Here is a 26672-nt window from a genome sequence, read left to right on the forward strand (position 1 = left end):
TTCGGATGTTGTTAACCTGAGGTATAATGCACATGCACACGTGAAGAAAAGTATATATTTTTAGGAGTATGTATGTTTATGGAATCGGTAAATAACTTGTTACATGGCAGTAAATAAAAATGCATTTGTGGTTCATGGCAGGGGGTGGCTGCTAGTTTATGACTTCACTCTGATTTTTATTGGAGTTGAGGGGATGGGCAGGCTATGAACTTTGACTTCCAGAAATGGGTTGTGGACTCTTATGTAGTATTTCCTGAGTTCGGTTTGAAGTCAGTTTGCATCCTCTGGTGTATGTCCCATGGATATTTTGCCCACATTTTATGGCTATGATGGGGGAGTGGGGGATGAATCATTTGCAGTTGGTGTCAATTGTGCTAGTTTGTATATTGGCTGGAGGAGGAAGAAGAATTTCTCCATGTTGCATGAGCTTCAATTTTGCGTCTTACTGGCTTTCTGAATTGCTACATGTGGTTGTTAAATGAAGGGGAAAAATCACAACATCAGTAGCTACCTCTCCATTGTGTGCTGTTGTTTCCCTTCTCTTCCCGCCCCGCTCAGATAAAGCTCCCCCCACCTTTCCATAGGTAGGAATACGTTTGAAGTGCAGTAAACTTTATTAGCCGTTGCATATTCTGCTTCAGCAGTGACCGAGAGAGTCTGCTTCCATACTCCTCCCCAATTCTGCAATGTTTATCAGCCCGCCTAGGTCTTGTTTTGATATGGAAGCTTATATGGTATAGAATGTCTAACTACGCATGCAGGAATTTGTTTCAGCATAGATATGATTGGTGTTGGGAGGAAATGTGTATTGGCTAACATTGGAGTTTTGTCAGCATTGCTAAGTCTTGGTAGCAATGGCCAATTTGGAGGTAGTTTAATTGATTGTACGGGATGAGATATGGTAGCCTAGTGGTTGTAGTAATGAACTAACAACTTGGAGGTGTCTCAGATCTCACCATGGCAAGTTGTGAAACTGAATTCAATAGATCTGGTAATTTAGTTGACTGATAGGAATTAGTTAGAAACAAAAATAACCAGTGTATTAGAAAGTGCTGAAAGATTACATGTATCTATTGCAGCCTTATGTGAAAACTTCTAAGCCCAGCTGCCTGCAGCCAAAAGACTTGAGTACTGATATTTTACAATTGGAAGTTAAGAATTCAATAAAACCAATAGGAAAATTAAAATCTAAGATATATTTTTTAAAAGCACTTAAATGCTTTTGGAAAGGTGCTCCGGTGCTCTCCATCTATAAACCTCATTTGTGATTTATCCAGACACCACTTTAATGCTGCTGTCAGCAATTGTGAGCCTGCAAATGTAAATTGAGAAATTTGCATTTACAGATGATGCAACCATTCTCATTAGAATAATTTTCATGAATAGTTTAATGAAGTCCGTTGCAGGTAATGAACTGAAATGTCTAGTGGCTATAGGTCATTCTATGCTACTGTATACTTGTGCACTACATTTTTGTGATTGCTCTGTTTCGCTACTGCGATTTCCACAGGGTTATGAGTTTAAAATTGATCATCTTTCAGTGGATGTAAATTTAAACTGTTTTCAGGCAGAGGAATGAGATTGACTGGATTTTGGAGCAATTAGAAAGAATTTGAGAGAACTTTCTAGAGCTCAGTTAAACCACATGGAATATAGTTTTGTTGACGCATGGGGCAGACCAATATTAATAATAAAAATTAACATTCAATCAACAAATGTTTATTACCTAATTCATGTGCAGCTGTGCCAAAACAAGATAAAATTGACAGAATAACTGAATTTAAATAAATAGATTGAATTGAGATATTGAAGGTATCAGTGTTTGAATATATTGCAGCTGAGACATGTTAACACAGCTTTGTTGCTACATCATATTTCTACAATTTAATATGTAGTGTTGATGTGAATTTTCTGTTAATTATGCATTTCCGGATAATTTGGCATCTTGCAGTTTTTTAACTTGCAATGGAGAAACAGATGGTTGCCTTTAAAGGCAGTTATTTTTATCGCACAGTATCATAGACCTTATTAAAACTCTGTCATTGTGTGTGGGCTGCAGAGATGTTGCTGGAAGTTTTCTTGTTTACAGAAGTGAACTGTCAGGACCATGAGTGCAGTAATTTTAATGTGGCCTCTGCAAGATCAGCAATTGAAACATCAGTCCTGCTGTGCATTGTTGAACAAACCTACATTTTAGGATGTCTTCTAGAGATATTCTAGTGTTTGGTTGAATCACACCTGTGTCACTTACATGCAACAAAGCCATGTATGTAAATTTAAGCTTCCATTTAAAAATCCAACCTTCAAAAGTATATTTAATGAATTAAAAATCTTCCAGAGCATGCAAAGCTGAGCTATCTCAGCTAATTGATTTCCCCTGGATTCAACACCTTTTTGCCTGCCTTTGCAGGTTCCCTGGTAGTGTTTCTACCTCGACTTGGCATATAATTTGAAGTAGGTTCCTTGCTAACTTCAAGCTGGAAAATGAGGTGTGAGTCATTTCCTCCTCCACTCTGTTTTATTTTGCTGCAACCTTTTGCTGTGCCACAGACTAAGCAGTTTCCAAGACCTAGTGTTCCACTTTGGTAATATTTTTCTTCTGGATAATTAATGTTCAAGTTTTTTAACAAGATGGATTAATTGGAAGTTAAATATACTAGCAGAGCACAATTTTGGGAATTAGACAAACTCATGTTTTTTTTCTTTTGCAAAAATTATATTAAACTCCCACTTTGAAGTCTGAAAATGGAGGATTCTTATAACACCAATGCAGTTTACAACTCACATTACAATTGTTCAGATTTTGAGACTGTTTTTATAAGAAATTTACTTTGTTGTTTTGTTTTATAGGCAGTGAAAGGTGTCTTCAATTTGAAGGGGGGTAGTTGAGGGGAGAGAAAGTCCTTCCTTTGCAATTTGAAGTGACAGTTGAATTGATATCACTGGCCCTGAAATGTTCAGGATACACTAATTTGGCCAGCTGGTGTTTTATTGTACATGCAGGTTTTTCTGATTCTTTCAACTTTTGTACAGCAGAATGTTGCAATTCTTTTTTAGGGGCAATGAGAGAATATCAGTGGCTCGCTAAGAGAATTTCTGTTTTTAATAGGATATGTGCATAGACAGAGAACTAAAATGTCTCTTCAGGTTTGTTTTTGTTTGTTCTGTCAATGACAGAAATCCTTGTTTTTTTTTTTATCCCCTACCATGTGATAAGCATATTTGAAGCATATTTGTCATTAGTACTGATAAATATTTTTATTTCCATGAATGCAGTTTTAGATTTGGAACAAAGCAGTGGTCTTCAGTCATTGCTGGTTTTAAACTTCAACAAAAGTAGATGCAGCACTGAATATGAATTTGGACTTGATGGTAGTGGACATTGTAATGGCTCCATGTATAAAATTGTTTATAGGGTCCTGCAATTGAAGTTTCATATCCACAGTGCTCAAAAACCGTTGGCATTGTGATAGTCGAAAAGCACTGTGTTAAATGAGTGGTTTCAGACCAAAGTCACCATCTTAGCATCTTCTGTTGGTGAGTAATACCTCCCTTACAGGATGGGATACTATAGAATTCGCAACATTGAACCTTACGGACTAACAGGATGATGTAACTGATGGCTTCAGTATAAGCAAAGTCCATGTGTGCTATTGATCATTCATGTGGATATATTTCAAGTAATTGTTGAAGTCAGTCAGAGCCTTCAGGACAAATTTTCAAACTAACGGTTTTGTTTAGGAATTCCAAAGTGGAGTAGTGCATCTGCACAGGTTGTCTAGTTCTCAGAAAGGGAGGTTTCTCTGCTTTTTACTACAGCATTTATTGGGGTGAGCTGGAAATATATTAGCCATCATTGATGTGCATATCCAGTGGACTTTGGGCATTATAGCCAAGTATAATCCTATCTTGAGACATCAACACATTCACTTTCCAACAAGGGTCATGTATTTGCAAATGGAAGCTGGAATTCTGGTTTAGTTTAGGCATCTTCCAATCTTTTCCAAGCCCAAGGGTATTAAGACTAATTGTAGTGTCCCTACTTTATTAAAGGGATAGTAAAAGTAAAGGCAGGGTTGCTACAATGAAAGTAAGTTCATAGTGGGGGAAGAGGGATTGGTAGAAATAAATAGTTTGCCTCTGTTTTCCACCTCCGGATGTTCTACCTTTTTAAGGTGCTACACTTTTTTAAGGTGCTACATGAATACCAGTTGTTGAAATTATGCTCAAAGTTAATCAAAATTGTGGTCATTGAATCACCAAGGATCCTGAGGGTGGCTAGCTGAAAGCAGTAGAGGCGCTGACTCCTTAATTCTATAAGAGAAATTTTCCAGAGGACTGAAGAATGGCAAATAAAATTGTACTCTTTAGAAAATAGAGATGGGATAAGCCTCTAATTACTCTTCAGTCGAGAGACTAATGGAGTCCATAATCTGGAATGAAATCATTGAGAACTTGGAGAATGATGAATTAATCAGGACCACTCAAGTTTACAAGGTCATTCGTGTTATAGATGAGGGACTACACTTATAAGTAGGAATTGAGTGTTTTATTTACTGAAGAAATGAAATAGTTGAGGGCTGATCTGTTAACCGGGATTCAAGATTGAGGGGCAAAAACTGATGGAATTCTTTTCCAAAATAAAAACAAAGTGCTGGAAAAGCTCTCCAGACCTGGCGGAATATGTGGAGAGAGAAACTGTTAATATTTTGAGTCCAATATGACTCTTCTCTGGAGCTGAGAAATTGTTTTCGTTGGACAATCGGAGTGTGCACATTCAATGTAATCACAAAAACAATCAAAAGGAACATTAGAACAAATATTTGTCCAATGGTTGGAATGCTGAATTCCTGCTACAAACCATTGGTGAAACGGAATCCTTAAATTCTTATAAAAGGGTGTTAGTTGCAGGAATATCAAATGGTTTAGGAATGAACAAGAGGTTAGACCTGAGGCCTGTGTGGAGGAAAAACTCTGCACTTCACCCTCGAGCTTACAGGCTCACTTGCTGCTGTGCTGTAACATTCTATGGTTCATTGGCACCACCAGCTGAGATCGCCAAAGACTCATGATTGAAAATGGGTCATATTAGCCTATATGGATGACTCAGTATTACACCAACTGATGCATTTACCCATCGAGCTGTCACAAAACCTGGGCAACTTCTAAAAGGGAAATGCTTCCAGATGATGATCCCATGTTGGATTAGGGACTGTTATCCTATTTTGTGGAGAGGTTGAAAGGTAGGAAAACAAACATTTTGGTTTGCTCTTCCTGCATGCTTCATTTGTTCTGTCTGTTTTTGAAATCAAAGAAAATACAGCAAAGGCAAGCAATTCAGAATTAACATTTTGACTAGTGTTCTTAGAATAGAATCATTCTTCCTTGGATGAACAACTTTCCCTCATCCAGAATATGATTGCATGTTGATTATGGATTTTGTCTTTTCAACACACAGCTGACCTTTTACTGTTAATTTGAGGTCTATTTTTGAGATATGCCTAAAAATTAAAGAATTTTGTTTTAATGTAATTCAATGTAAGTTTCTAGAGCCTGTAGAATTTAAAAGGTAACTAATCAAAATGTTTCAAACTAAGATTCGTAATAATGTTGCACCAAATTTCCAGAAATAATATTTGCAAGTGAACAATTGGAAGAGAGCAGAGCTGTTTTGCTATAATTATGGCAACTTTTTGGAAAAAGGACACCAGTATTCATACATAGAAAACCCAGTCACTATTTCATATTTTAAGAGTCAATCAAAATGTCATTTCCAAGTTCTATTTTGAGATCAGATGCATTGTTGAAAATGTGCCACTTATGTTTTATTTAATGAGATGAACATTCTTTTAATTGGCTACTTGAAGCAAACTAGTTTAAAATGCAAAAAAACTGATGATTTCTGTTCCTCATATTACCTTTAGTGTTATGTGCTTAAGGATCTGGTGCTCTGACTTATTACATAGTAGAGAAATGACTTTGTTACGCCTGTTGCCAGAGTTTACCGTCAGCTCATGATTTGGCTCCCCATTTTCATTTATGGGGAGAAATGGTTTTGTTCATAACCTTTTGCCTTGCCTTGTGCAGACTGCTTTATTGTGCTCGAGTGTTCCTGACCTGTTGTCTTACATGGTGTTGCTTGAAGATTGGATGTGCTAACTTGTAAATTGAATTGAATGCTTGTATTTGTTAGACCAAATATATCAAATCTTGTGTATTTTGTATAAGTTTAAGATGAAAAAAAAATTCTTGTGAAATGGTGGTTCCATTGTAACCACAGGGAGCTACAGCACACTAAGATATAGAATACCTTGAAGTTCTTTAATTTTATACCAATACTGCGTGAAATTAAAAGTTAGTCTTAAATTGTCTTTGCACATATTTTATGGAATGCAAGTTTTCAACAAGAGGCAGTTATAAATTTGAATTGTATTTATAAAATGATTGTCAAGTAATGCCAGTGAATTTATTTTGCTTTTGTGATCCTTAAATATTTTTGTATGTTGTACTGTATATCTAAGGCTTAAATTGCATCCTTTTTTTTGGTTTCTCAAATTATTATTTTGAGGATGGATGGGTGGTTGAACATTTGAGTCTGACCTGAACAATTTATTCTACAAACCTGAGGTTGTACCTGCGTAAAATGGTTTCAGTTTCAGCCTATGTTGTAAATGAGAATGCAGGACTTTGGCACTAAACTCAGTTGCTCCAATGCCCTCTGAGGATTTGTAGAAAGAAACGTTCTCTACTTCATCAATAAGTTAAAGTTGTATATATTTTTGAAGTAATGTAGTCGAAAGGGGGAGGGAGCAACAATTCCATCATCTTGCACATTCGACTTTTGTGTAATGAACTTGATGAAAGGAAACCTTTAAGGCAAGCTGCGGAAAAAAAAAAAAAGAATTTGTGCAGAATTGCAGGTCTTGAACACACACCTGAAGCACTAAATGAACTTGCAACCAAATGGTGGAAGACGATTGGCTCAACTGACTGAACAGTGACAGCTAACGTTTGTTGCCCAGTGTATGCCTTGGATTGGGTTCTAAGCAACTGATTAGTTGACTTGATGAAGTGAGAGTTCAGTCTTCAGTCTGGTGGCCAGCTCAGGATTCTGTATGCTCCAAAAGACCAGAAGACCCTGCACATCACACTTTTAATACACTGTAAGTATATAGAAAGCGTAAGACAAAGGAAACACAACTATTTATCTTCAGGTGAAAACTTGTATCAAACAATCAGACCTATCTCTTAATTTAAAATATTGCATGCAATTGTTTTTTGGTTTAACTATTGGCACAATGGTCAGAATTGAGTTCTGTATTTTAATGCAGTGAATTTTCACACATCTTTAACTGTTTAGATATGAAATCCTTAATTTCTATATCTAATTCTGCTAAAGTGTCTAATGATCTCCTGTATGTCACATTTAGTCACATCTTTTGGTAGTAACAAAAATAGAAAATGTTGAAAGTGCTCAGCAGATCACTATAGAGGCCAGATAAGTTAATGATTTCAGGTGTTGATTCTTGGTTGGATGTTGTGACAGACCCACACCTGAAATGTTAACTGTCTATTCTCTCCATAGCTTTTGCCTGATCTGGGTGTTTTCAGCATTTTTTTTATTTGCCAGCATTGCAGTTTTTTTGCATTACTGTTAGTTGGTTAATTTTAAGAACATCTAAGTGGTAGCAAAATTTTCAAACTGATTTACTTTCTCTTAAAGAAAAGCTTCAGTCTACTTAATGGCAAAATGACACTATTTGAGATACTGGAATTAGGATATAAAACTAAAAATGGAACTGGTAATGCATAATCCATAATCACTTGTATTTCAGTAAACAAAATAGCGGTCATGTGAAATCCTGTGTTTACTCGAATTCTCAAGACTATCCAGTGTCTGGATGGAAAATTAGCCTCCGCTCTGTCTCTAATGACCATGGCAGGGTCAATTTGAATTAATTCACAGTATTGCGCAAATAACACATTAGGATTGTTCCCCCCCCCCCCCCCCCCCCCCCCCTGTAATAATATATTAGTTAATATGCTAAGACAATTGTCTGGTTGAGGTACAAGTATTCCTAGTTAGTAAAGGCTGCAATCCAGATGTTGAACAAATAGATAATTCAAGGGTAAATTCTCTTAACAGAATAAATAATAGAGGTAAAAGCACACACTTGGATATCTCACCATTGTTTACAGTGACCATGGAAGTGGTGAATAAGGGGCAACCACAGGACTTTTTCAGTTCATTAGCGGGATGAGAACACTGACGGAAAGCCAGCATTTATTACCCACCTGTATTTGCCCTTGTAGCTGGTAGTGAGCCAACTTCTTGCGTACAGCTGAGGGGCTTGGTTGCTAGGCTGTTTTAGAGGGCTCAAGAGTAAACTGCATTGCTTTGAATCTGGAGTCATATATGACCAGGCCAGGTAAGGGTGTAAAATTTCCTTCCCTAAAGGACATTAGTGAACCAGATGGGTTTTTAATGACATTCTGGTAGTTTAATGATCTTCATTAGTGATAATAGCTTTTTATCCCTGATTTATTTAATGAATTGAATTTAAATTCTCAGCTGCCATGATAGGATTTAAACTTATGCCTCTGGATTATTAGTCTGAGCTTCAGGGTAACTAATAAAATAACCACTATGCTACTGTAACCCTGAAATTAGCTGAAGATAATTACTAGAATGTGTGAGAATTCATGAGCATTTATATATTTATTGCAGCAGAAGTAGTGAAAAGTTAGCATAAGCTCATCACTAGAAGGGGGTTATGAGACATGTTGAGCTTGTGATGGGAAGGGCAAGTATCTCCATAACACCTAGAAAGATGGTGTGAAGTCCAGTTAATAAAATTTGCTGCAGAGAGCTGCTTCTGCCCTTTTTCTGCCACCCTATAGTTAGCCAAATAAGCTCAATTCGAAGTATTCTTGCCTTTGAATCAAGATTGTGGATTCAGCACCCCCCCACCCACCCACCCACCCCTTCCAGGACTTGAACATGAAGGCTGCATTGTCCATACCATTATTCGGGTATAATTTTTATTAATGCCTTGCCTATTCCAGCTGTACATAAAAGATCCCATAATCTTTAATGAGCAGATTGTTTCCCCTCTCAACCCACATCACCAAAAATAATTCAAAAATGATTTGCGTTTGTGCGATTTTGCTATACACACCTTGGCTGTTGTGTTCTCCTACATTTGACTACATACAAAAATAATTGGTTGTGGAGTGTTTTCTGATGTCCTGAGGATCTGAAATTGCTATACAAATGGAAGATTATCAGTTCTTGCCTTTCTTCTTTCTCCTGATCATGGGTGCTTCCCTCCCACCACCAACCAGCCTTTCATTTCTGTGGTTGGTGTGCTCAATTAAATCTGTTCATTTTAAATTTTTTGCAGAAGAATGAGCAAAGGAATAAATAGATTGCTGATAGCATATTGTATTCTCTTGTAGCCACTAGTAAAGTAATACATATATGAACAGGCACTGTAATGGGGTTGCACTGTTTTGAAGTAGAATAGTTTTACATTTATAGTACTTGACCAGTATTAGCAGCCAAAATATTTGGAACAAACTTAGAATAAAGTTTTATTCGTCACGCTCAAATTAAAGTTTATCCAAAATAACTTATTCAAGGCTCTCGTGAATGTAGATTTTGCTCTTCTCTGAATATTTCTCAAGATATTAGTTCCATGGCAGCAAATAAAATGATTGCTAAGTGTAATTACAGAAATTTTTATAGGACAGGAAACCTACATGGGGCCTTGTGGAATGTTTCATCCATTTGATCTAGAGTCTTGTACTATGCATATGAGTAATGCAAGAAAGATAATACCCATGAATTATTACTGATGAGTACTAAGTCAATGAATATCAAGACATTTATATTGAAGGGACTTTGGTATACTATAAATATCAAGGGAATCTATATTCTCTCGCACAAATTATTACTGACTCTTTTTCCCAAATGATTTTTGGATGAGACTAACTTTCTGCAAAATATGTAAAATTGAACTTAATTTGAGCAAGTTGTCTTTGTATAGAAAACAGTGACTGCCTACAAGGAACCGCTTGGTACTGATCACTTTTAAATGTCAAGTATTCAAATATCAAATTTAATTTTTCTCAACTGTTTTCCTTTTTTTGCCAGAATTGCCAAGAAGATGCTGCTAGCAGAAATAAATGCAAATTTATCATCTAATGATGATAAATCTTCAGAGGAGGAATCTGAAGAAGAAAGGAAGAAATCGGACCAAAAAAATGAAGTCGAGGAAGAAGAAGAAAATGGTGAGGAAAAGCGAAATATGAAGTCACAAACTGTAGGAATCTTGATAAAATATGTTCAGTGCAGGAGGCAACACATTTGTCCCATTTTCAGAGCAAAGCTTTTGCCTCTAATATTAAATATACCAAAGGCTTTTAACTCTTTTAATTAAAAGGAATTGTTAAATTTTAGAAATTTCTTTAAAATCTTTATTTCTAATTAAATAGTATATTGCAATTTTAACCTTTGTCCTTCCCTTCCACTGCAAGTTTTTGAAAATCCCTTCTCATTGCCCCCTCTGTAGGTGGGAATAAAACCTATTAGCACATTCAGCAAATAAATTTTCTTAATTATGCATCTGTGTTAAACTGCTGGACTGCTTTGCCGCTTTAATTATCTTGTATAAATACATGCATACGTATGTGCCAGAAAACTCTATGCAACCCTTTCTATAGTGACAGATGGTGAACAAATATGGAATGTGGAATAGGGTGACTGATTTTCCAGTAGTCTGTCTTTAAATCGGTTTCTGAAGTGGGTTTACTTTTTGTTGCAATTATTTTAGAGTGCAGAATTTGCAAAGCAAACTAGTGATTTGCCATCTAAACACAATAATGGGTTAAATCATCTAGAGGGGACCATAACGTTTTCAAGGATTTGTGGTTTGTAATAGGTGGATAATTAACTGCATATTTAGGTAAGAAAGCAAAATAATTTCATCTAATGCTGCGAGGCCTGAAGGCAGTGAGAGCAATAGCTAGCTGTTTATCATATATTAAAGAGCAACCTTAAATTTATATAAGACCTTACAGCAAATGCTTAATGGCCTTTGAATTGTAAACATGGTTATAATGTTTGCAAAGCTGGGCATCCAGTTTGCATGCAGGAAGGTTCCATAAAAAGTGAGATAAATGTTGAGCTAATCTGTTTATGATGTTGATTAATGAATGGCTGTGGCTCGGTATACAGGTAAATTCTCCTTTTCTTTAAATAGTGCCTCGAGATCTTTTACATCTATCTAAGAGCAGCCAGGTCCTCAGTTTGTCTTATCTGAAAGATAGCACTGATGAGTGCAGCAGTCCCTCAGTACTACACTTTTATTCTTTCGCAGGATGTGGGCATCGCTGGCTAGGCCAGAATTTGTTTCCCATCCTGTGAGCAGGTGTTGGTGAGCTGCATTCGTGAACTGCTGCAGGTACACCCACAGTGCTGTTAGGAAGGAAGCTCCAGGATTTTGACCCAGCAACAGTGACAGAATGGCGATATAGTTCCTGGTCAGAATGGTGTGTGGCCTGGAGGGGAACTTGCAGGTGCTGGTGTTCCCATGCATCATCTGCCCTTGTCCTTCTAGGTGGTAGAGGTCGTAGGTTTGGAAGATGCTTATGAAGAAGCCTTGGTGAGTTGCTGCATATGGTGTACACTGCTGCCACTTGGCATTGGTGGTGAAGAGGGTGAATGTCTGTGGTTGGGTGCCAATCATGGGCTGTTTTGCCTTGCATGATGTTGAGCTGCTTGTGTTGGAGCTGCATTTATCCAGGCAAGTGGAGAGTATTCCATTGCACTCCTGCATTGAGCTTTGTAGATGGTGGACAAGCTTTGGGAAGTCAGGAAGTGAGTTACTAGCTGCAGAATTCCCAGCCTCTAACCTGCTTTTGTGGCCACAGTATTTATATAGCGGGTCCATTTCAATTTCTGGTCACTGGTAACGCCCAGGATGACGGTGAGTGATTCAGCGATGGTAATGCCATTGAGTGTCATGGGGATATTCTCTCTTGTTGGAGATGATCATCGCCTGGCACATATGTGGCTTGAATGTTGTCCAAGTCTTGCTGTATGTTGACACGGACTGCTTCAGTATCTGAGGAATTGTGTATGATACTGAACACTCTGCAATCATCAGCGAACATCCCTACTTCTGACATTATGAAGGGAAGAGCATTGAAGCAGCTGAAGATGGTTGGGCCTAGGACAATACCCTGAGAAACTCTTGCAGTGATGTCCTGGAACTGAGATGATTGACCTCCAATAACCACAGTCTCCTTTGTGCTAAGAAGCTTGACACCATCCAGGACAAAGCCAGTTTGATTGACACTCCTTTCACAAACGTTCAGTCCCTCCACTACTGATGAACAATAGCAGCAGTGTGTACCATCTACAAGATGCAGAAACTCACCAAGGCTCCTTAGGCAGCACCTTCCAAACCCATGACCACTACCACCTAGAAGGACAGGGGCAGCAGACACAAGGGGGCACTACCACCTGGAATTTCTCCTCCAAGCCACTTGCCATCCTGACATGGAAATATATTGCCAGTCCTTCACTGCCGCAGGGTCAAAATCCTGGAGCTCCCCCCTTAACAGCACTGTGGGTGTACCTACACCACAGGGACTGCAGTGGTTAAGGAGGGCAGCTCACCACCACTACCAGCTCAAGGGCAATTGGGGATGGCAATAAATGCTGGCCTAGCCAGTGATGCCCATATCCTGTAAAATGAATGAGGGGGGAAAATGGTTTGATTCCACCCAGTGGAGAATTTTCCCTCTGATTCCCATTGACTTCAGTTTTGTAAGGGCTCCTTGATCTCATACTCAGTCAAATGCTGCCTTTTGACTCCCCTTAACGACATCGCCTCACCTCTTGAGTTCAGCTCTTTTGTCCATGTTTGAGTCAAGGCTGTATTGAGGTCAGTAGCCGAGTGGCCCTGGTGGAATCCACACAGCATCAGTGAGCAGGTTATTGCTATGTATGCCGCTTGATAGCACGGTTGACAACACCTTCTATCACTTTAATCGAACATAGACTGATGGGGTGGTAATTGGCAAAGTTGGATTTGTCCTACTTTTTGTATACAGGACATACCTGATTTTCCACATTGTCAGATAGATTCCAGTGTTGTAGCTGTTACTGGAACAGCTTGGCTGGGGCGCAGCTAGTTCTGCAGCACAAGCCTTCAGTGCTACTGCTGGAATGTTGTCCCGACCCATAGCCGTTGCAATATCCAGTGCCTTCGGATTTTTTTTCTTATCACGTGGTGTGAATCTAATTGGCTGAAGAATGGCATCTCTGATAATGGGGGCCTCAGGAGAAGGCCAAGGTGGATTATGCAATCGGTACTTCTGGCTGAAAATGGTTGCAAATGTTTCAGCCTTGATGTGCTGGACTCCCCCATCATTGAGGATGGGGATATTTGTGCAGGATGCTCCAGTTGTTTAATTATCCACCATCATTCATGATTGGAGTGGCAGGACTGCAGAGCTTTGATCTGATCGGTTGGTTGAGGAATGGCTTAGCTCTGCCTATCATTGTGCTGCTTCTGCATTTTGGCATGCAAATAGTCCTGTGCTTTAGCCTCACCAGGTTGATCCCTTTTATGGTGTGCCTGGTACTGCTCCTGGCATAAAAACAAAATGCTAGAAAAACTTAGGCCTAACAGCATCTGTGGAGCGAAAATCAGTTAACATTTTGAGTCTGTATGACTCTTCAGAGCTAAAGAGAAGTGAAAATGTGATGAAATTTATACTGTTTAAGGGAGGTGGAGGAGGTGAAGCTGGATAGAAGGCCAGCTTCATCAGATGGGGACGAAGGAGAGATTGACAAAGATGTCATGAGCAAAAGGACAAAGGGGTGTTAATGGTAGTGGTACTGGCTAAAGGAGGTGCTGATAGTAGCATTAAGGTAAGAAAACAATGTGGTGGTAGCAGGACAAAGGTAATACTCTGGAAAGAACAACATGAACAGGTGACAGATGGCCCTTGTGGGGGTGGGGGAGGGGACAGTGGTGGGAAAAAAGATTGAAAATAGGATAGAATGAATAAAAATGAATTTAAATAAAAACAGAAATAAAAATAAAAGTAAGTGGATAAAAAATAAAAATGAAAAAATTAAGAAACAAGAATGGATATTGAAAAAAGTGGATGTAAAGGGGGTGAGGATGGAGGAGAGTTCATGGTCTGAAGTTGTTGAACTCAATGTTAAGTCTGGAAGGCTGTAAATGCCTAATCGGAAGATGAGGTGCTGTTCCTCCAGTTTGCGTTGGGCTTCACTGGAACGTTGCAGCAGGCCAAGGACGGACATGTGGGCATAAGAGCAGGATGGTGTGTTGAAATGGCAAGCGACAGGAAGGTCTGGGTCATGCTTGTGGACAGAACGAAGGTGTTCCACAAAGCAGTCACCCAGTCTGCGTTTGGTCTCTCCAGTGTAGAGGAGACCGCATTGGGAGCAGCGCATGCAGTAGACCAAATTGAAGGAGGTGCAAGTGAAGCCCTGCTTCACCTGAGAAAAGTGTGTTTGGGCCCTTGGACAGTGAGGAGGGAGGTGGTAAAGGGGCAGGTGTTGTACCTTCTGCGATTACATGGGAAGTTGCCGTGGGAGTGAGATGAGGTGTTGGGGGCGATGAAGGAGTGGACCAGGGTGTCCCGGAGGGAATGGTCCCTATTGAATGCCGACGAAGTGAAGGAAAGATAGCACCACTAGTGACCAAATGGGCCAAGTCCTGAAGGAAATAACTGCTAGACTAGGCCTGCAGCAGGTGGTGAAGGAGCCAGCGAGGGGACATGCTACTGGCATGCTCTTCTGCCCTTTTCGTTGAACCAGGGTTGATCCCCTGCTGTTGATGGTAATAGACGGTAATGGTAGAGTGAGGAAAATGCCAGACCATGAGGTTACAGATTTTATTTGAATACAATTCTGCTGCTGTTGATGGCTCATGGATGCCCAGTTTTGAGTTGCTAGATGTGTTCTGAATCTCTCCCATTTAAGTAGTGCCACACAACACAATGGGGGGTATCCTCAATGTGAAGATGGGACTTCGTCTCCACAACGACTGTGCGGTGGTCACTCTTAACAAACTTGTCATGGACAGATGTATCTGCAACAGATAGGTTGGTGAGGATGAGGTTGAGTAGGTTTTTTCCCATCGCTGGTCCCCATACCACCTGCTGCAGGCCTAGTCTAGCAGTTATGTCCTTCAGGGCTTGGCCTGTTTGGTCACTAGTGATAACACTGAACAACTCTTTGTGATGGACATTGAAGTCCCCCACCCAGAGTGCACTCTGCACCCTTGTCACTCTTGGTCCTTCCTCCAAGTGGTGCTCAACATGGAAGAGTACTGATTCATCAGTTGAGGAGTGAGCGGGTAGCAGAGGATTGGGTGGGTGCGGTAGGTGGTAATCAGTCAATTTCCTTGCCCATGTTTGATGCCATGTTTGAGACTTCATGGGATCCGGAGTCAATGTTGAGGACTCGTAGGGCAGTTCTCTCTTGACTGTATACCTTTGTGATGTCACTTCTGGCCTATCCTAAAGGACATTTGTGAACCAGGTGGATTTTTATGACAAGTCGTGACCATTACTGGGGTTAGCTTTTAATTCCAGATTTTTAAAATTAATTGAATTGAATTTCCACCAACCTCTGAGGTGGGATTTGAACCAGTGTCCCATTAGCCTATACCTCTGGCTGACTAGTCCAGTGACATTACACTCTGCCACTGTCTCCCCATTAATCAGTCTAGACCATGTGCCTATCTCTGGAGTGGGATTTGGAACCCACAACTATTGAATCAGAGGTCAGACTGATACCACTGAACCAATGCAGGTTAACTAAAATACATTCAAAAATAGAGTATTTTGAAAGAATTGTTCACCTTCCAAATGTATTTTGTTATTGGATTAATAGGTAAAGGAAATGGTATTTGACTAAAATTGTGTTCTCAACTAATTTACAAATCTAAAATAAATATGAAGACTAAAATCAGATTAAAACTGGGATTTCTAGGACTAGGGTTTCTAGGACTAGGGTATCATAAGGCATTGACTTTTTTTGCAGGGGGAGAATTGGAACCTTGGTTAAAACTGTCAGTTCAATTACCCTATAAACGCGACTAATTCACTTATGTATGTCACAGAAACAGGTGCCCGCTGGTGCTTATGCTGCACACATTTCACTAAGTATCCTTCAGGGAAGGAAACCTGCCATCCTTACCCAGCCTAACCTGAGACTCAACCTCAACAACATGGTTGGCTTTTAATGGAACTCTCACCCTTTTTCTTTCTTTTCTTCATTTGTTTTATTTTCCCTATTTTGATTTCCATTCTGGTGAAATGTTTATCTCCACATTTCTTTAGTTGCGTAGTGAAACATAGAAAATAGGAGCTGGAGTAGGTCATTCAGCCCTTCGAGCCTGCTCTGCCATTCAGTATGATCATGGCTGATCCTTATCTCAGCGCTATACTCCCATGCTCTCCCCATACCCCTTTAGAGTCCAGAAATCTATCCATTTCCTCCTTTAAATATATTCAGTGACTTGACCTCCACAGCCTTCTGAGAATTCTATAGGTCCACCACCTTCTGATTGAAGAAGTTTGTCCTCATCTCGGTCCTAAATGACCTACCTTGTATCCTGACACTATGACCCCTTGTTCTAGAACCTCCAGCCAGAGGAAACATCATCACTGCATCCAGTCTGTCCAGCCCTGTCAATTTTGTTTCAATGAGGTCTCCTCTCATTCTTATAAATTCCAGTGAATACAGGCCTAGTCAACCCAATCTCTCCACAGATTATAATCCTGCTAATCCAGGAATTTGTCTGGTGAACCATGCTGCACCCCCTCTATGCCAAGTATGTCCTTTCTTGGGTAAGGAGACCAAAACTGCACACAATTCTCCAGGTGTGACCTTACCAAAGCCCTGTGCAGCTGCAGTAAGACATCCTTTCTCCTGTATTCGAGTCCTCTCACAGTGAAGGCCAACATAGCATTTGATGCCTTAACTGCTTGCTGCATCTGCCTGCTTGCTTTCAGTGATTGGTGTACAAGGTCACCCAGGTCCCTTTGTACACCAACATTTCCCAATCTATCACCATTTAAATAACACTTTGCCATTCTGTTTTTCCTACCGAAATGGATAACTTCACACTTATCCACATTATACTGCATCTGCCGTGTATTTTGCTCACTCACTCAACTTGTCTAAATCGCCTTGAAGCCTCTTAACGCCCTCCTCATCGCTCACATTCCCACCATCAGCAAACTTTGGAATATTACATTTGGCTCCCTCATCCAAATCATTGATATATATTGTGAATAGCTGGGTCCCAAGCCCTGATCCCTGCAGTGCCCTGCTAGTCACTGCGTGCCACTCCACAAAAGACCCATTTATTCCTACTGTTTCCTGCCTGCTAACCAATTCTCAATCCATACCACTATATTACCCCCAATCCCATGTGCTTTAAAATCCCACATAAAAGGTTAGTGAGCAAAATTATTGAAAGCTTTCTGAAAATTCAAATACACCACATCCACTGTTTTTCCCTTATCTATTTTGCTAGCTATGTCCTCAAAAAAAAACTCCAGTAGGTTTGTAAAACATCAGTTCCTTTTCATAAATCCATATTGACTTTGTCTAATCCCGTTGATATTTTCTAAGTGTCCTGTTATCACATCCTTTATAATAGACTCTAGCATTTTCCCTTCTATTGATGTTAGACTAACTGGTCTGTAATTCCCTGTTTTCTCCCTCCCTCCTCTTTGAATTATTGGGGTTACATTTGCCACCCTCCAATCTGCCAGACTGTTCCAGAATCTACAGAATTTTGGAAGATGACAACCAACTATTTCCATGGCAACCTTTAGTACCCTGGGATGTAGATTATCGGGCCATGGGGATTTATCGGCTTTTAGCCCCATTAATTTCTCCAGCACTATTGTTTTTGTAATATTAATTTCCTTCAATTCCTCCTTCTCACTAGACCTAGTATTTCTGGGAAGTTATTAGTGTCTTCCTCTATGCAGACAGTGCTAAATTAGTTGTTTAATTGCTCTGCCATTTCCTTGTTCTTGATTATAAATTCTCCTGTTTTGGCCTGCAAGCGACCTACATTTGTCTTCACTAATCTTTTTCTTTTTACATACTTACAGAAGCTTTTACAGTCCACTTTTATGTTCCTTGCAAGTTTACTCTCATGCTCTATTTTCCCATATTTAATCAATCTCTTGGTCCTCCTTTGCTGAATTCTAAACTGCCCCCAATCCTCAGGCTTGCTACTTTTTCTAGCATCTTTATATGACTCCTCTTTGGATCTAATACTATCCTTAATTTCCTTTGTTAGCCATGGTTGGGCTGCTTTTCCTGTTGTGTTTTTGCGCCAGAAAGGAATGTATGGCTGTTGCAATGCATACATTTGTTCCTTAAATATTAGCCATTGTCTATCCACCATGAAGAATTGACTAACTTCCTGAAATATAAATTGTCCAATAGACTAAAATGAAAACACAGGAAGCAAAAACTTTTTTTGGCTCCCTGGTCTACAATCAAAGTATGTCGGAAATGGAGTTTAACAGAACTGAAGATAAATAAAATAATTAACTTAAAGATTATATATGAGACTAGAACTGAAACTAACATTTTTAGACCTACAATGCTGTTTTCTCATAAAGGCTTTAATAAAGTGGACCTTAATTATTTAAGTAGATGCGGAAGAGGAAGCTGAGGTGGATTCTGATTCTGATTCTGACTTTGAAATGACGAAGAAACCACGCTATAGGCATCGACTTTTGAGACACAAGCTCACAATGAGCGATGGTGAATCTGGGGATGAAAAGAAGGGATCCAAAGTCAAAGATGGAACAAAAGAAGGCACACGAAAGAGTAGAAGAAAAGGTACATGGGATGTTACTTTTTGTTCAGACTAAAAATGTAGGCCAAGTTGTGATGCTGCTTTAGCAGAGGCCCTGGAAAACCAGCAGGCTTTAAACTGATTTAATTGATATAGACATCAGGTCTTATCAATTATTGCAGTATTGCCTTTGTGTTTCCTCAGTAAATATTGACAAACTTTTAAAACCATTTTAATTTTCTTTTTAGTAAGTAGCAATGAAAATACTACTGAGCAGGAGAGTGACTCTGATTTTCAGGAATCTGAATCAAGTGAGGAAGAGGAAAGTGATTCCGATGATAAACGGAAGCGCCCGAGAACAAGGTATAGAATCTGTTCTTTAAAACTGCCAAAATTCACCCTTTTTTATTTTGTGTAACATCTGCAAATATTTCCTGCTGATGTTTTAGTGAGTTGTACAGAACCAAGGACAGTATTAGCCTGCTGTTTTAAAACTTTATTTAAATTTGTTCTTCCTGTGGATGCCTTTGGAGTAATTGCATCTTTTGATATGATACTGACCAAATAAGCCAGATGATCCCAGCTTTGACTCATAGTCTTTGTTGAATGTGCTGATTTCGGCCAAACCAGCAGAATGGTATCACTGTTCCTGAGTGAGGAGAGGGAGAATTTCCACTTGGTACTATCCTGGAACCCCTGTGGGAAAGTGGGCAGGACAGGAGGATAGGATAAGGCCGGCTGTGATGCTCTTCACAAACATTTATTGTCCAAGTTCACCAATGAAGGAAGATACTAGAGGGCTAATAGTGCCTTTTACTTCTGGAAGTGTGTAGTGTTCTTGTTCTAGTACTGAAATGTAAGTGTAAGATGGCAACGTGATAAAAGTCTTCTCCATAATCCACAAAGCAATCAGTCGGCTTACTTTACTCTGGCTTTTATGTAAAGTGGATTATTGTGCCTCATGTGGTTATGTTTTGATGCTGGCACATTTTTTTTTGAATCAGTAACCTCTCTGCTACTTGAGTTCTTTAAGCTCCAAAGCACATTCCTAGCAATACAAGAACAGAAGTCATTCAGCTCCTTGACCCTCCCCTACCATTCATTTAGACCCTGGCGGATCTGTACTTCATTCCATTTACCCAACTTAACTACACGTTCTTTAACCTTACCTATCAAAAATATATCAATCTCTCTATTTAAAAACTCCAATTTTCCCAGGATCCACAGCCTTTTGCGGTGTTGGTAGGGTAAGGAGAGGAGGAAGTGGAAAGAGATTTATACTACTTGTGGAAATACTGCTTCCTGGTTTCCTTCCCAAAATGGCTTAGCTCTAACTTGAAGATTGCATCCACTTTTTCTTGATTCCATTATCCCAAGAAAGTCTTTTTCTGCATCTACCCTATTGAATCTTGCCATTTTAAACACCTTGAACAGATCACACCTCAATCTTCTGTACTCAAGGGAATACTTAAATTTTCTTGAAACTGCCCTCATAATTTAACCCCCTGGTAGCTCCCAGTGAATTTGCACTGTATTGCTTCCAAGGCCAATAGATCTTTCCTGAGGTGCTGTACTCTAGATGGTACTTGCATAGGACTGGGAGGGATCCTGTTCCATGCTTCTCAAACTCTTGTTTCCTTTACCTGTTCCCATGGATCCAACTAATTCTGGCACAGCTTTTCCACTAGAGAAAGTTATAGTTTGATTGTCATGTAGCAGCAGAAATTACCATTGTATTTCCAAGGTAGGGAGGTTTGGAGGTTCAAACAAATAAATATGTAATTTTACATTTGTATGCAGAGCGTCTAAGAAGGAGGCAGAGGAAAGTCAACGTAGCTACCTACAGAAAAAGAAAAGACGGCGAATTAAAGTCCAGGAAAACTCATCAAGTGATAAGGTATTTTCAGAGATACTAATTGTGCCACATAACCCTGTTCCATGCTGTTTTGGACTAGTGCACTTTTGGCTTTGAGTTTTAAAAAAAACCTGCATGTTTCCCATGATGATATATTACATGTGTTGCAAGTTTAATTGTTTCCTTGGTACAATCCTTTGGAGAGGAACTAGTGCACATTTTGAAGAGTTACTGATAGCTTAATGGGAACATTGATAATCATATCTACAGGTGAAGCAAAGTGGGTATCTAAGTGGGTATGTGTTCACATAGCAGCCTAAGTGTTACTGCTTGGACCTTGTTATGTGATAAATACAGTGTAAAGTAATTTATAGGGACTGCATACTGGAAAACGTCTGCCTCCACAAAACTACATTTTAAAGGCAACATTGACAATGAGCCCTATTTTTTGAATGTGGTTGGCTGTTAGAAAAACCTTAACCTTGACAACCATTCATGGGGCATAAAAGTGTGAACAGAGTTGCGACATTGAGTAGACCTGAATTGAACAGACTGAAATCTTGTCAGGAATAATGCTAAACTCCATTCTCTCAGGACCTGCCGGCAAGGATGCTCTATTGTTCACAAACTGACGAATACCAACCCTTGAGACCTCTTCCTAACTCCCTCTGGACAATGACCCAACCACTGAACATCGAGCTATCATTTCCTAGACTGTACATGACCCCATCTCTTCTAGAGATTTTCCCTCTATGGCCTCTAACCTGGCACATCATGCTTCTGTCTCCTTCCCAAGGCCCATAGGCTGCCCTAGTAGACCTATCATTTCAACCTGCTGTTGCCCCACAGAACTGACTCCTTCTTATCGTGAATATTTTTTCCTCCCCTGGTCCAGTCTCTTAACACCTACGTCCACAACTCCTCCGTCCTTTGCGATTTCAACAGCTTTGATGTGCTAATTGTCTGCTATGCATGACCAATCCTTTTATACTTCCATTCCCCACCAAAACAACCTGAAAGCCCCTCTGCTTTGCTCTTGAACAGAAGTCCACCCAGTCTCCATCCACCACCATATTCCTCCGTCTGGCTAAGCTTATTCTTGCATGAAGTCAAAGGAGACACAGTTCACTCATTTCCTCCAAATAAAATAAGTTGCTGTGGGAATCCCTAATACCCTTGCCTTTTTCTCGACGTGGAACATTCTTTGTTTCAGACCCACTCTTGCCCCTCCCTCACCCCTCTTTTCCAGTACATTGATGGCTGCATTGGTTCCATTTCCTGCTCTTGCCCTGAACTGAAAATTTTAATAAACTTTGCTTCCAATTTCCACTCTTAGTTTGCCTTTGTGCTCTATGTCTCCATTTATAAAGCCCAGGATCCTTTTTTTGCCCTTACCTTCCACCCCATCAGCTTTCATATTCAACCTTTTGACCACGTTTAGCATGATGCTGCCACCACCAAATACATCTTCTCCTGCTTCCCTTTCAGTTTTCTGAAGGTACCTTCCCCTCTATGATAATCTGGTCCACTCTTCAATCACCCAATATTCCTTCCCCATCCCGTGCAAGTGCAGGAGATGCTACCCCTTTACCTCGTCCCTTCTCACCAAGGGCCCAAATGTTTCTTCCAAGTGAAACAGCGATTTAATGGGAATTTTGATTTAATATACAGTATTTGTTGCTAATGTTGCGGCTCCCTCTACATTGGGAAGGCCAGATGCAAATTGGGTGACCACTTTGCACAACACCTCTGTTCAGTCTGTTACCCAATGATGTTCTAGATATTGGAATTATAGCTTTCTCTTTAAATGTATATAAATTTAAATTAATCAAACCAGATCACATCAATTTTTTCTTAAGCAGAGCAATTCTGAAGATGAGGGCGATGGTGATAGTGATGAAAATGACAATGATTCCAAATCCCCTGGAAAAGGTCGGAAGAAGATTAGGAAGATTTTGAAAGATGGCAATTTACGTACAGAAACTCAAAATGCTTTGAAAGAAGAGGAAGATAGAAGAAAACGCATTGCCGATAGAGAAAAAGAGAGGGAAAAGTTGAGAGAGGTATTGTTTTTGTTCTATATGGACATAATTTATAGATCCTTGTAGAATTGAAGGGAATCCTGTACATAGCTTGCCAATTAAGATTTTGCGATTCTTGTTTTTTTTCACTACCTGGGTTATAAATTTCAAAGCATTCAATTTTTTTCATATAGTCAGAGTAAATAATTTAAGCATAAATTCTTTTTGCAGAGGACTGATGCATACTCCCTCTAAGGAGCACAAGTTAGCTAAGACTGGGTGTGAGTGGAATAGATTATCTTTTGCGAATTGGATTAAATATGTAATTGTAAATACTTATCTAGCTTGATCTATCATAACAGTTAGTGGGTTGTTAAACAAAATTCAGTTAACGAGCAGTTTTTTTCTTGGTGGAAATTGGGGAAGAGGACGAAGGAAGCAAATGGAAGTGAAGTACAACCAACTCATGACTGATATAAATTGTAATTTCTTATTCTAGTGGTAATGTGGTACAATCTTTACTTTAATAGCACTAACCCTAGATATCATGTAGTGAGGTAGCAGATTGGCTCTAGATATTGTGCTCTGGATTTTTCAACTAAATTAAGTGGAGAAACTATATGGAAGTAAGATCAAATATCTGTTTTCAGGCATATGGTAAATTATAATTAAGTGAATTTCAAATACATTTACCAATTGTTGGCACAAAATGGCTTTTGCTTCATGGGAAATTACACTGTTGGACATGCCTAACTTGAAATAATCTCCTTGACGTGTATGCAGATTGGAAAATAGTGAATGTAACTCCTCTATTCAAGAAAGGAGGGAGACAGAAAGCAGGAAACTACAGGTCAGTTAGCAAAACATCTCATGGGGAAAATGCTGGAACCTTGTTATAAAGGGGGTTAAGGCAGGGCACTTAGAAAATCTCAATGCAATCAGGCAGAGTCAACATAGTTTTGTGAAAGGGAAATTATGTTTGACTAATTTATTTAAATTCTTTGAGGAAGTAACAAGCGACATGGGTAAAGGGGAACCTGTAGATGTGGTGTACTTGGATTTCCAGAAGGCATTTGACAAGGTGCCGTATCAAAGGTTACTACACAAAATAAGAGCCCATGGTGTAGGGGGTAACGTATTGGGTCATAACTTCTGAGGCCCCCAGTGTCGGATTGAGGGGTACTGCGAAGATGTGCTAGAGAACCCCTCTCGGAACTTCACGGGTAAGGGTTTGCACGACAATTGCCCAGATTTTAAATTGCAAACTCTGGATAGTTTCAGCTGTGTTACGCAAATAGTTTCCCAGAAAAAGTTAGAATTAAAATCTTTTAACTTCTGGGTAACTATTGTAAAGACCCAGATCCCCAACCCCAGAGGAGTCCCCCACCACCCCCCTCCATTGGTTTTCCCGATTTAAAAAAAAATGTATTTTTCACCCCCCACTGACATGGGACTCCACGCCCCCATGCAGGCCTGACACCTCTGACCCATCTCGACTCCCCCACCAGGCAATCCTATCCACTTACCTTAGACACTTAACCACCTTCCTAGCCTGTCAATTTCAATGAGACCGTTAGCTGATATGAACCAGATAAGTTAATGCTGTTTTAAAAAAGGGGGTGTGTCCTCCTTCAAGCTGATTCTACAAGACTGCAACACTGGGCTTCGTGGACAGCTGCCCTGCCTGGATCTCGCCCAGCCTGAGTCGGAAGGTCGGACAGGACAGGCACAGAAAAAATTTAGTGTAAGTAATTGGGCCTGGAGCGGCAATCCCACACTGATTGCCACCCGGAGGAAGTTACGGCTATTAACATGGACAATGGATTGGTCAGCTAACAGGAAACAGAGTATGCATAAATTTTTGGGTTGGCAAGATATAGCGAGTGGAGTGCCACAAGGATCAATGCTGGGTCTTCAACTATTTGCAATCTATATCAATGACTTGGATGAAGGGACTGAATGTATGGCTATTAAATTTGCTGATGGCACCAAGATAGGTGGGAGAGTAAGTTGTGATGGGGAAATAAAAGGAGTCTGCAAAAGGATATCGATAGGTAAATTGGGGGGAAAAAATTGGCAGATGGAGTTTAATGTGGGGAAATGTGAACATGTCCACAATGACAGGAAGAATAGAAAAGCAACATATCTAAATGAGGAAAGATTGTAAAACTCGGCGATACAGAGGAATCTGGGTGTCCTGTTGCATGAATCTCAGTTAGTATGCAGATACAGCAAGTGATTAAGAGGGTAAATGGAATTTGTTATTTATTGCAAGAGGAATGGAATGTAAAAGTCGGGAAGTTTTACTACAGTTGTACAAGGCATTGGTGTGACCACATCTGGAGTGCTATGTACAGTTTGTTCTCCTTAAAGGACATGATTGCATTAGAAGCAGTTCAGAGAAGGTTCACTCGACTGATTCCTGGGTTGAAGGAGTTAACTTATGAGGACAGGTTGGGCCTGTATCCATTGGAGTTTAGATTAATGAGAAGTGATCTTATTAAAGTATATAAGAGCCTGAGGGGACTTGACAGGGCGGCTGCTGAGAGGATGTTTCCCCTTTTGGGAGAGACTAGAAAGTGAGGGCGCAGTTTAAAAATAAGGGGTCTCCCATTAAAGACATGAGAATTTTTTTTCTGAGGGTCATAAGCCTGTGAAGTTCTTTTCCCCAGAGAGTGGTGGAGGCAGCATCATTGAATGTTTTTAAGACAGTGTTAGATTTTTGACTTAGAAGGCTGTCAAACATTACAGGCGATAGGCAGGAAAGTGGAGTTGAAGCCACAATCGGATCAATCAAATGGCTGAGTAGGCTCGACTGACCTATTCCTAACTTGTATATTTCTGAGTGTATCTCCCCACTTTGAGTGACATAAAAACTTACAAAAATCATCAGTATGTATTCTCCAAAATTGAGAGTTGTCCAAATTTCATTTAAAATTTACAGCAGGTGCAAGTGTCGGAAGGGATCTCCCCAATGCAATGTCCGATAACCACTAAACTGGTCCTTGATGAAGATAAGGAAACTAACGAAACCATCGTCCAGGTCCATAGAAATTTGGTGAGGAAACTGAAACCTCATCAAGTAGACGGTGAGTAAAAGTATTTAAAAGTTGTCCAGCATACTTAGTAATGTCTCAGTTTATCGTTTGTGCATTGTTTACAGATCTAAGACCTAATTTTATTAGCTGATGTTACAGATGACCTTTAAAGACAGGGCCAGCTCTTGCTATTGCTGTCAAAGTCATCATGGAGTTACTTTTCTATGGTACAGGATCCTTCCAGGTTACAACAGGGGTCAGGCAGAATGAAATTCATTATAGCACAGAACAAATAACAGCCATATTTTCCAGAAAGTGATGAGGATGGGGAACACCCTTATCTGTTGTGCAGAGAAAAATGCTCATCACATGGAGAAGGTGCACAATTCTTACCGCACACCGAGTTCCCCATGTGGCCATTAGAACTGCTTCTGATGCTCTCTGCATATATGAACAGGCAAGGATCCCATCCATTAATGTGCATGCAGTTTCTGACAAATATTGAGTTGCACCTTGATGTCCATTGTCCAGAGTGCACCTGTAATCCTTCTATTCTGCAACAGTTCATGCCTGCACAGTTTGGTGCTGACAGAGTAAATAGCTGGCTCTTGGGGGTCAGTCCTCCCTTTTTTTGCACCTGTGGTTCGTTATCCCAGTTAACAATCTCCACACAGTGCAGGTATAAAGAAGGCCATTGCACCAACTGAATTGTTGTGGAGTACACGATTAGGGTAAGGAACTTGGGAGCATTGGACTTGGGAGCAGGAGTAAGCCATTCTGCCCTTTGAGCCTGCTCCACCATTTAATAACGTCATGGCTGATCTGGTTGTAGTCTTAGCTTCACTTTCTTGTCTGCCCCTCATAACTCTTGACTCCT

The 26672-nt window shown here is 39.9% G+C and overlaps 1 protein-coding gene across 9 annotated transcripts in view; it reads left to right on the forward strand.

Moving 5' to 3' along the window:
• Window positions 1–26672, forward strand: part of atrx (ATRX chromatin remodeler) — a 172425-nt gene that overhangs the window by 49785 nt on the left and 95968 nt on the right. For 4 of the 9 annotated variants that reach the window (XM_078547550.1, XM_078547540.1, XM_078547543.1 and 1 more), the window contains 6 exons: window positions 10157–10293; window positions 18734–18925; window positions 19130–19244; window positions 20682–20778; window positions 22596–22799; window positions 25702–25846. In XM_078547550.1, coding sequence (XP_078403676.1) covers window positions 10157–10293; window positions 18734–18925; window positions 19130–19244; window positions 20682–20778; window positions 22596–22799; window positions 25702–25846 — 890 coding nt within the window. The remainder of the gene's footprint in view (window positions 1–10156; window positions 10294–18733; window positions 18926–19129; window positions 19245–20681; window positions 20779–22595; window positions 22800–25701; window positions 25847–26672) is intronic. The other 5 variants (XM_078547541.1, XM_078547547.1, XM_078547542.1 and 2 more) reach the window with 3 other exon arrangements.

This window comes from Cetorhinus maximus, chromosome 8, assembly GCF_964194155.1.
Source record: "Cetorhinus maximus chromosome 8, sCetMax3.hap1.1, whole genome shotgun sequence".
Taxonomy (NCBI): domain Eukaryota; kingdom Metazoa; phylum Chordata; class Chondrichthyes; order Lamniformes; family Cetorhinidae; genus Cetorhinus; species Cetorhinus maximus.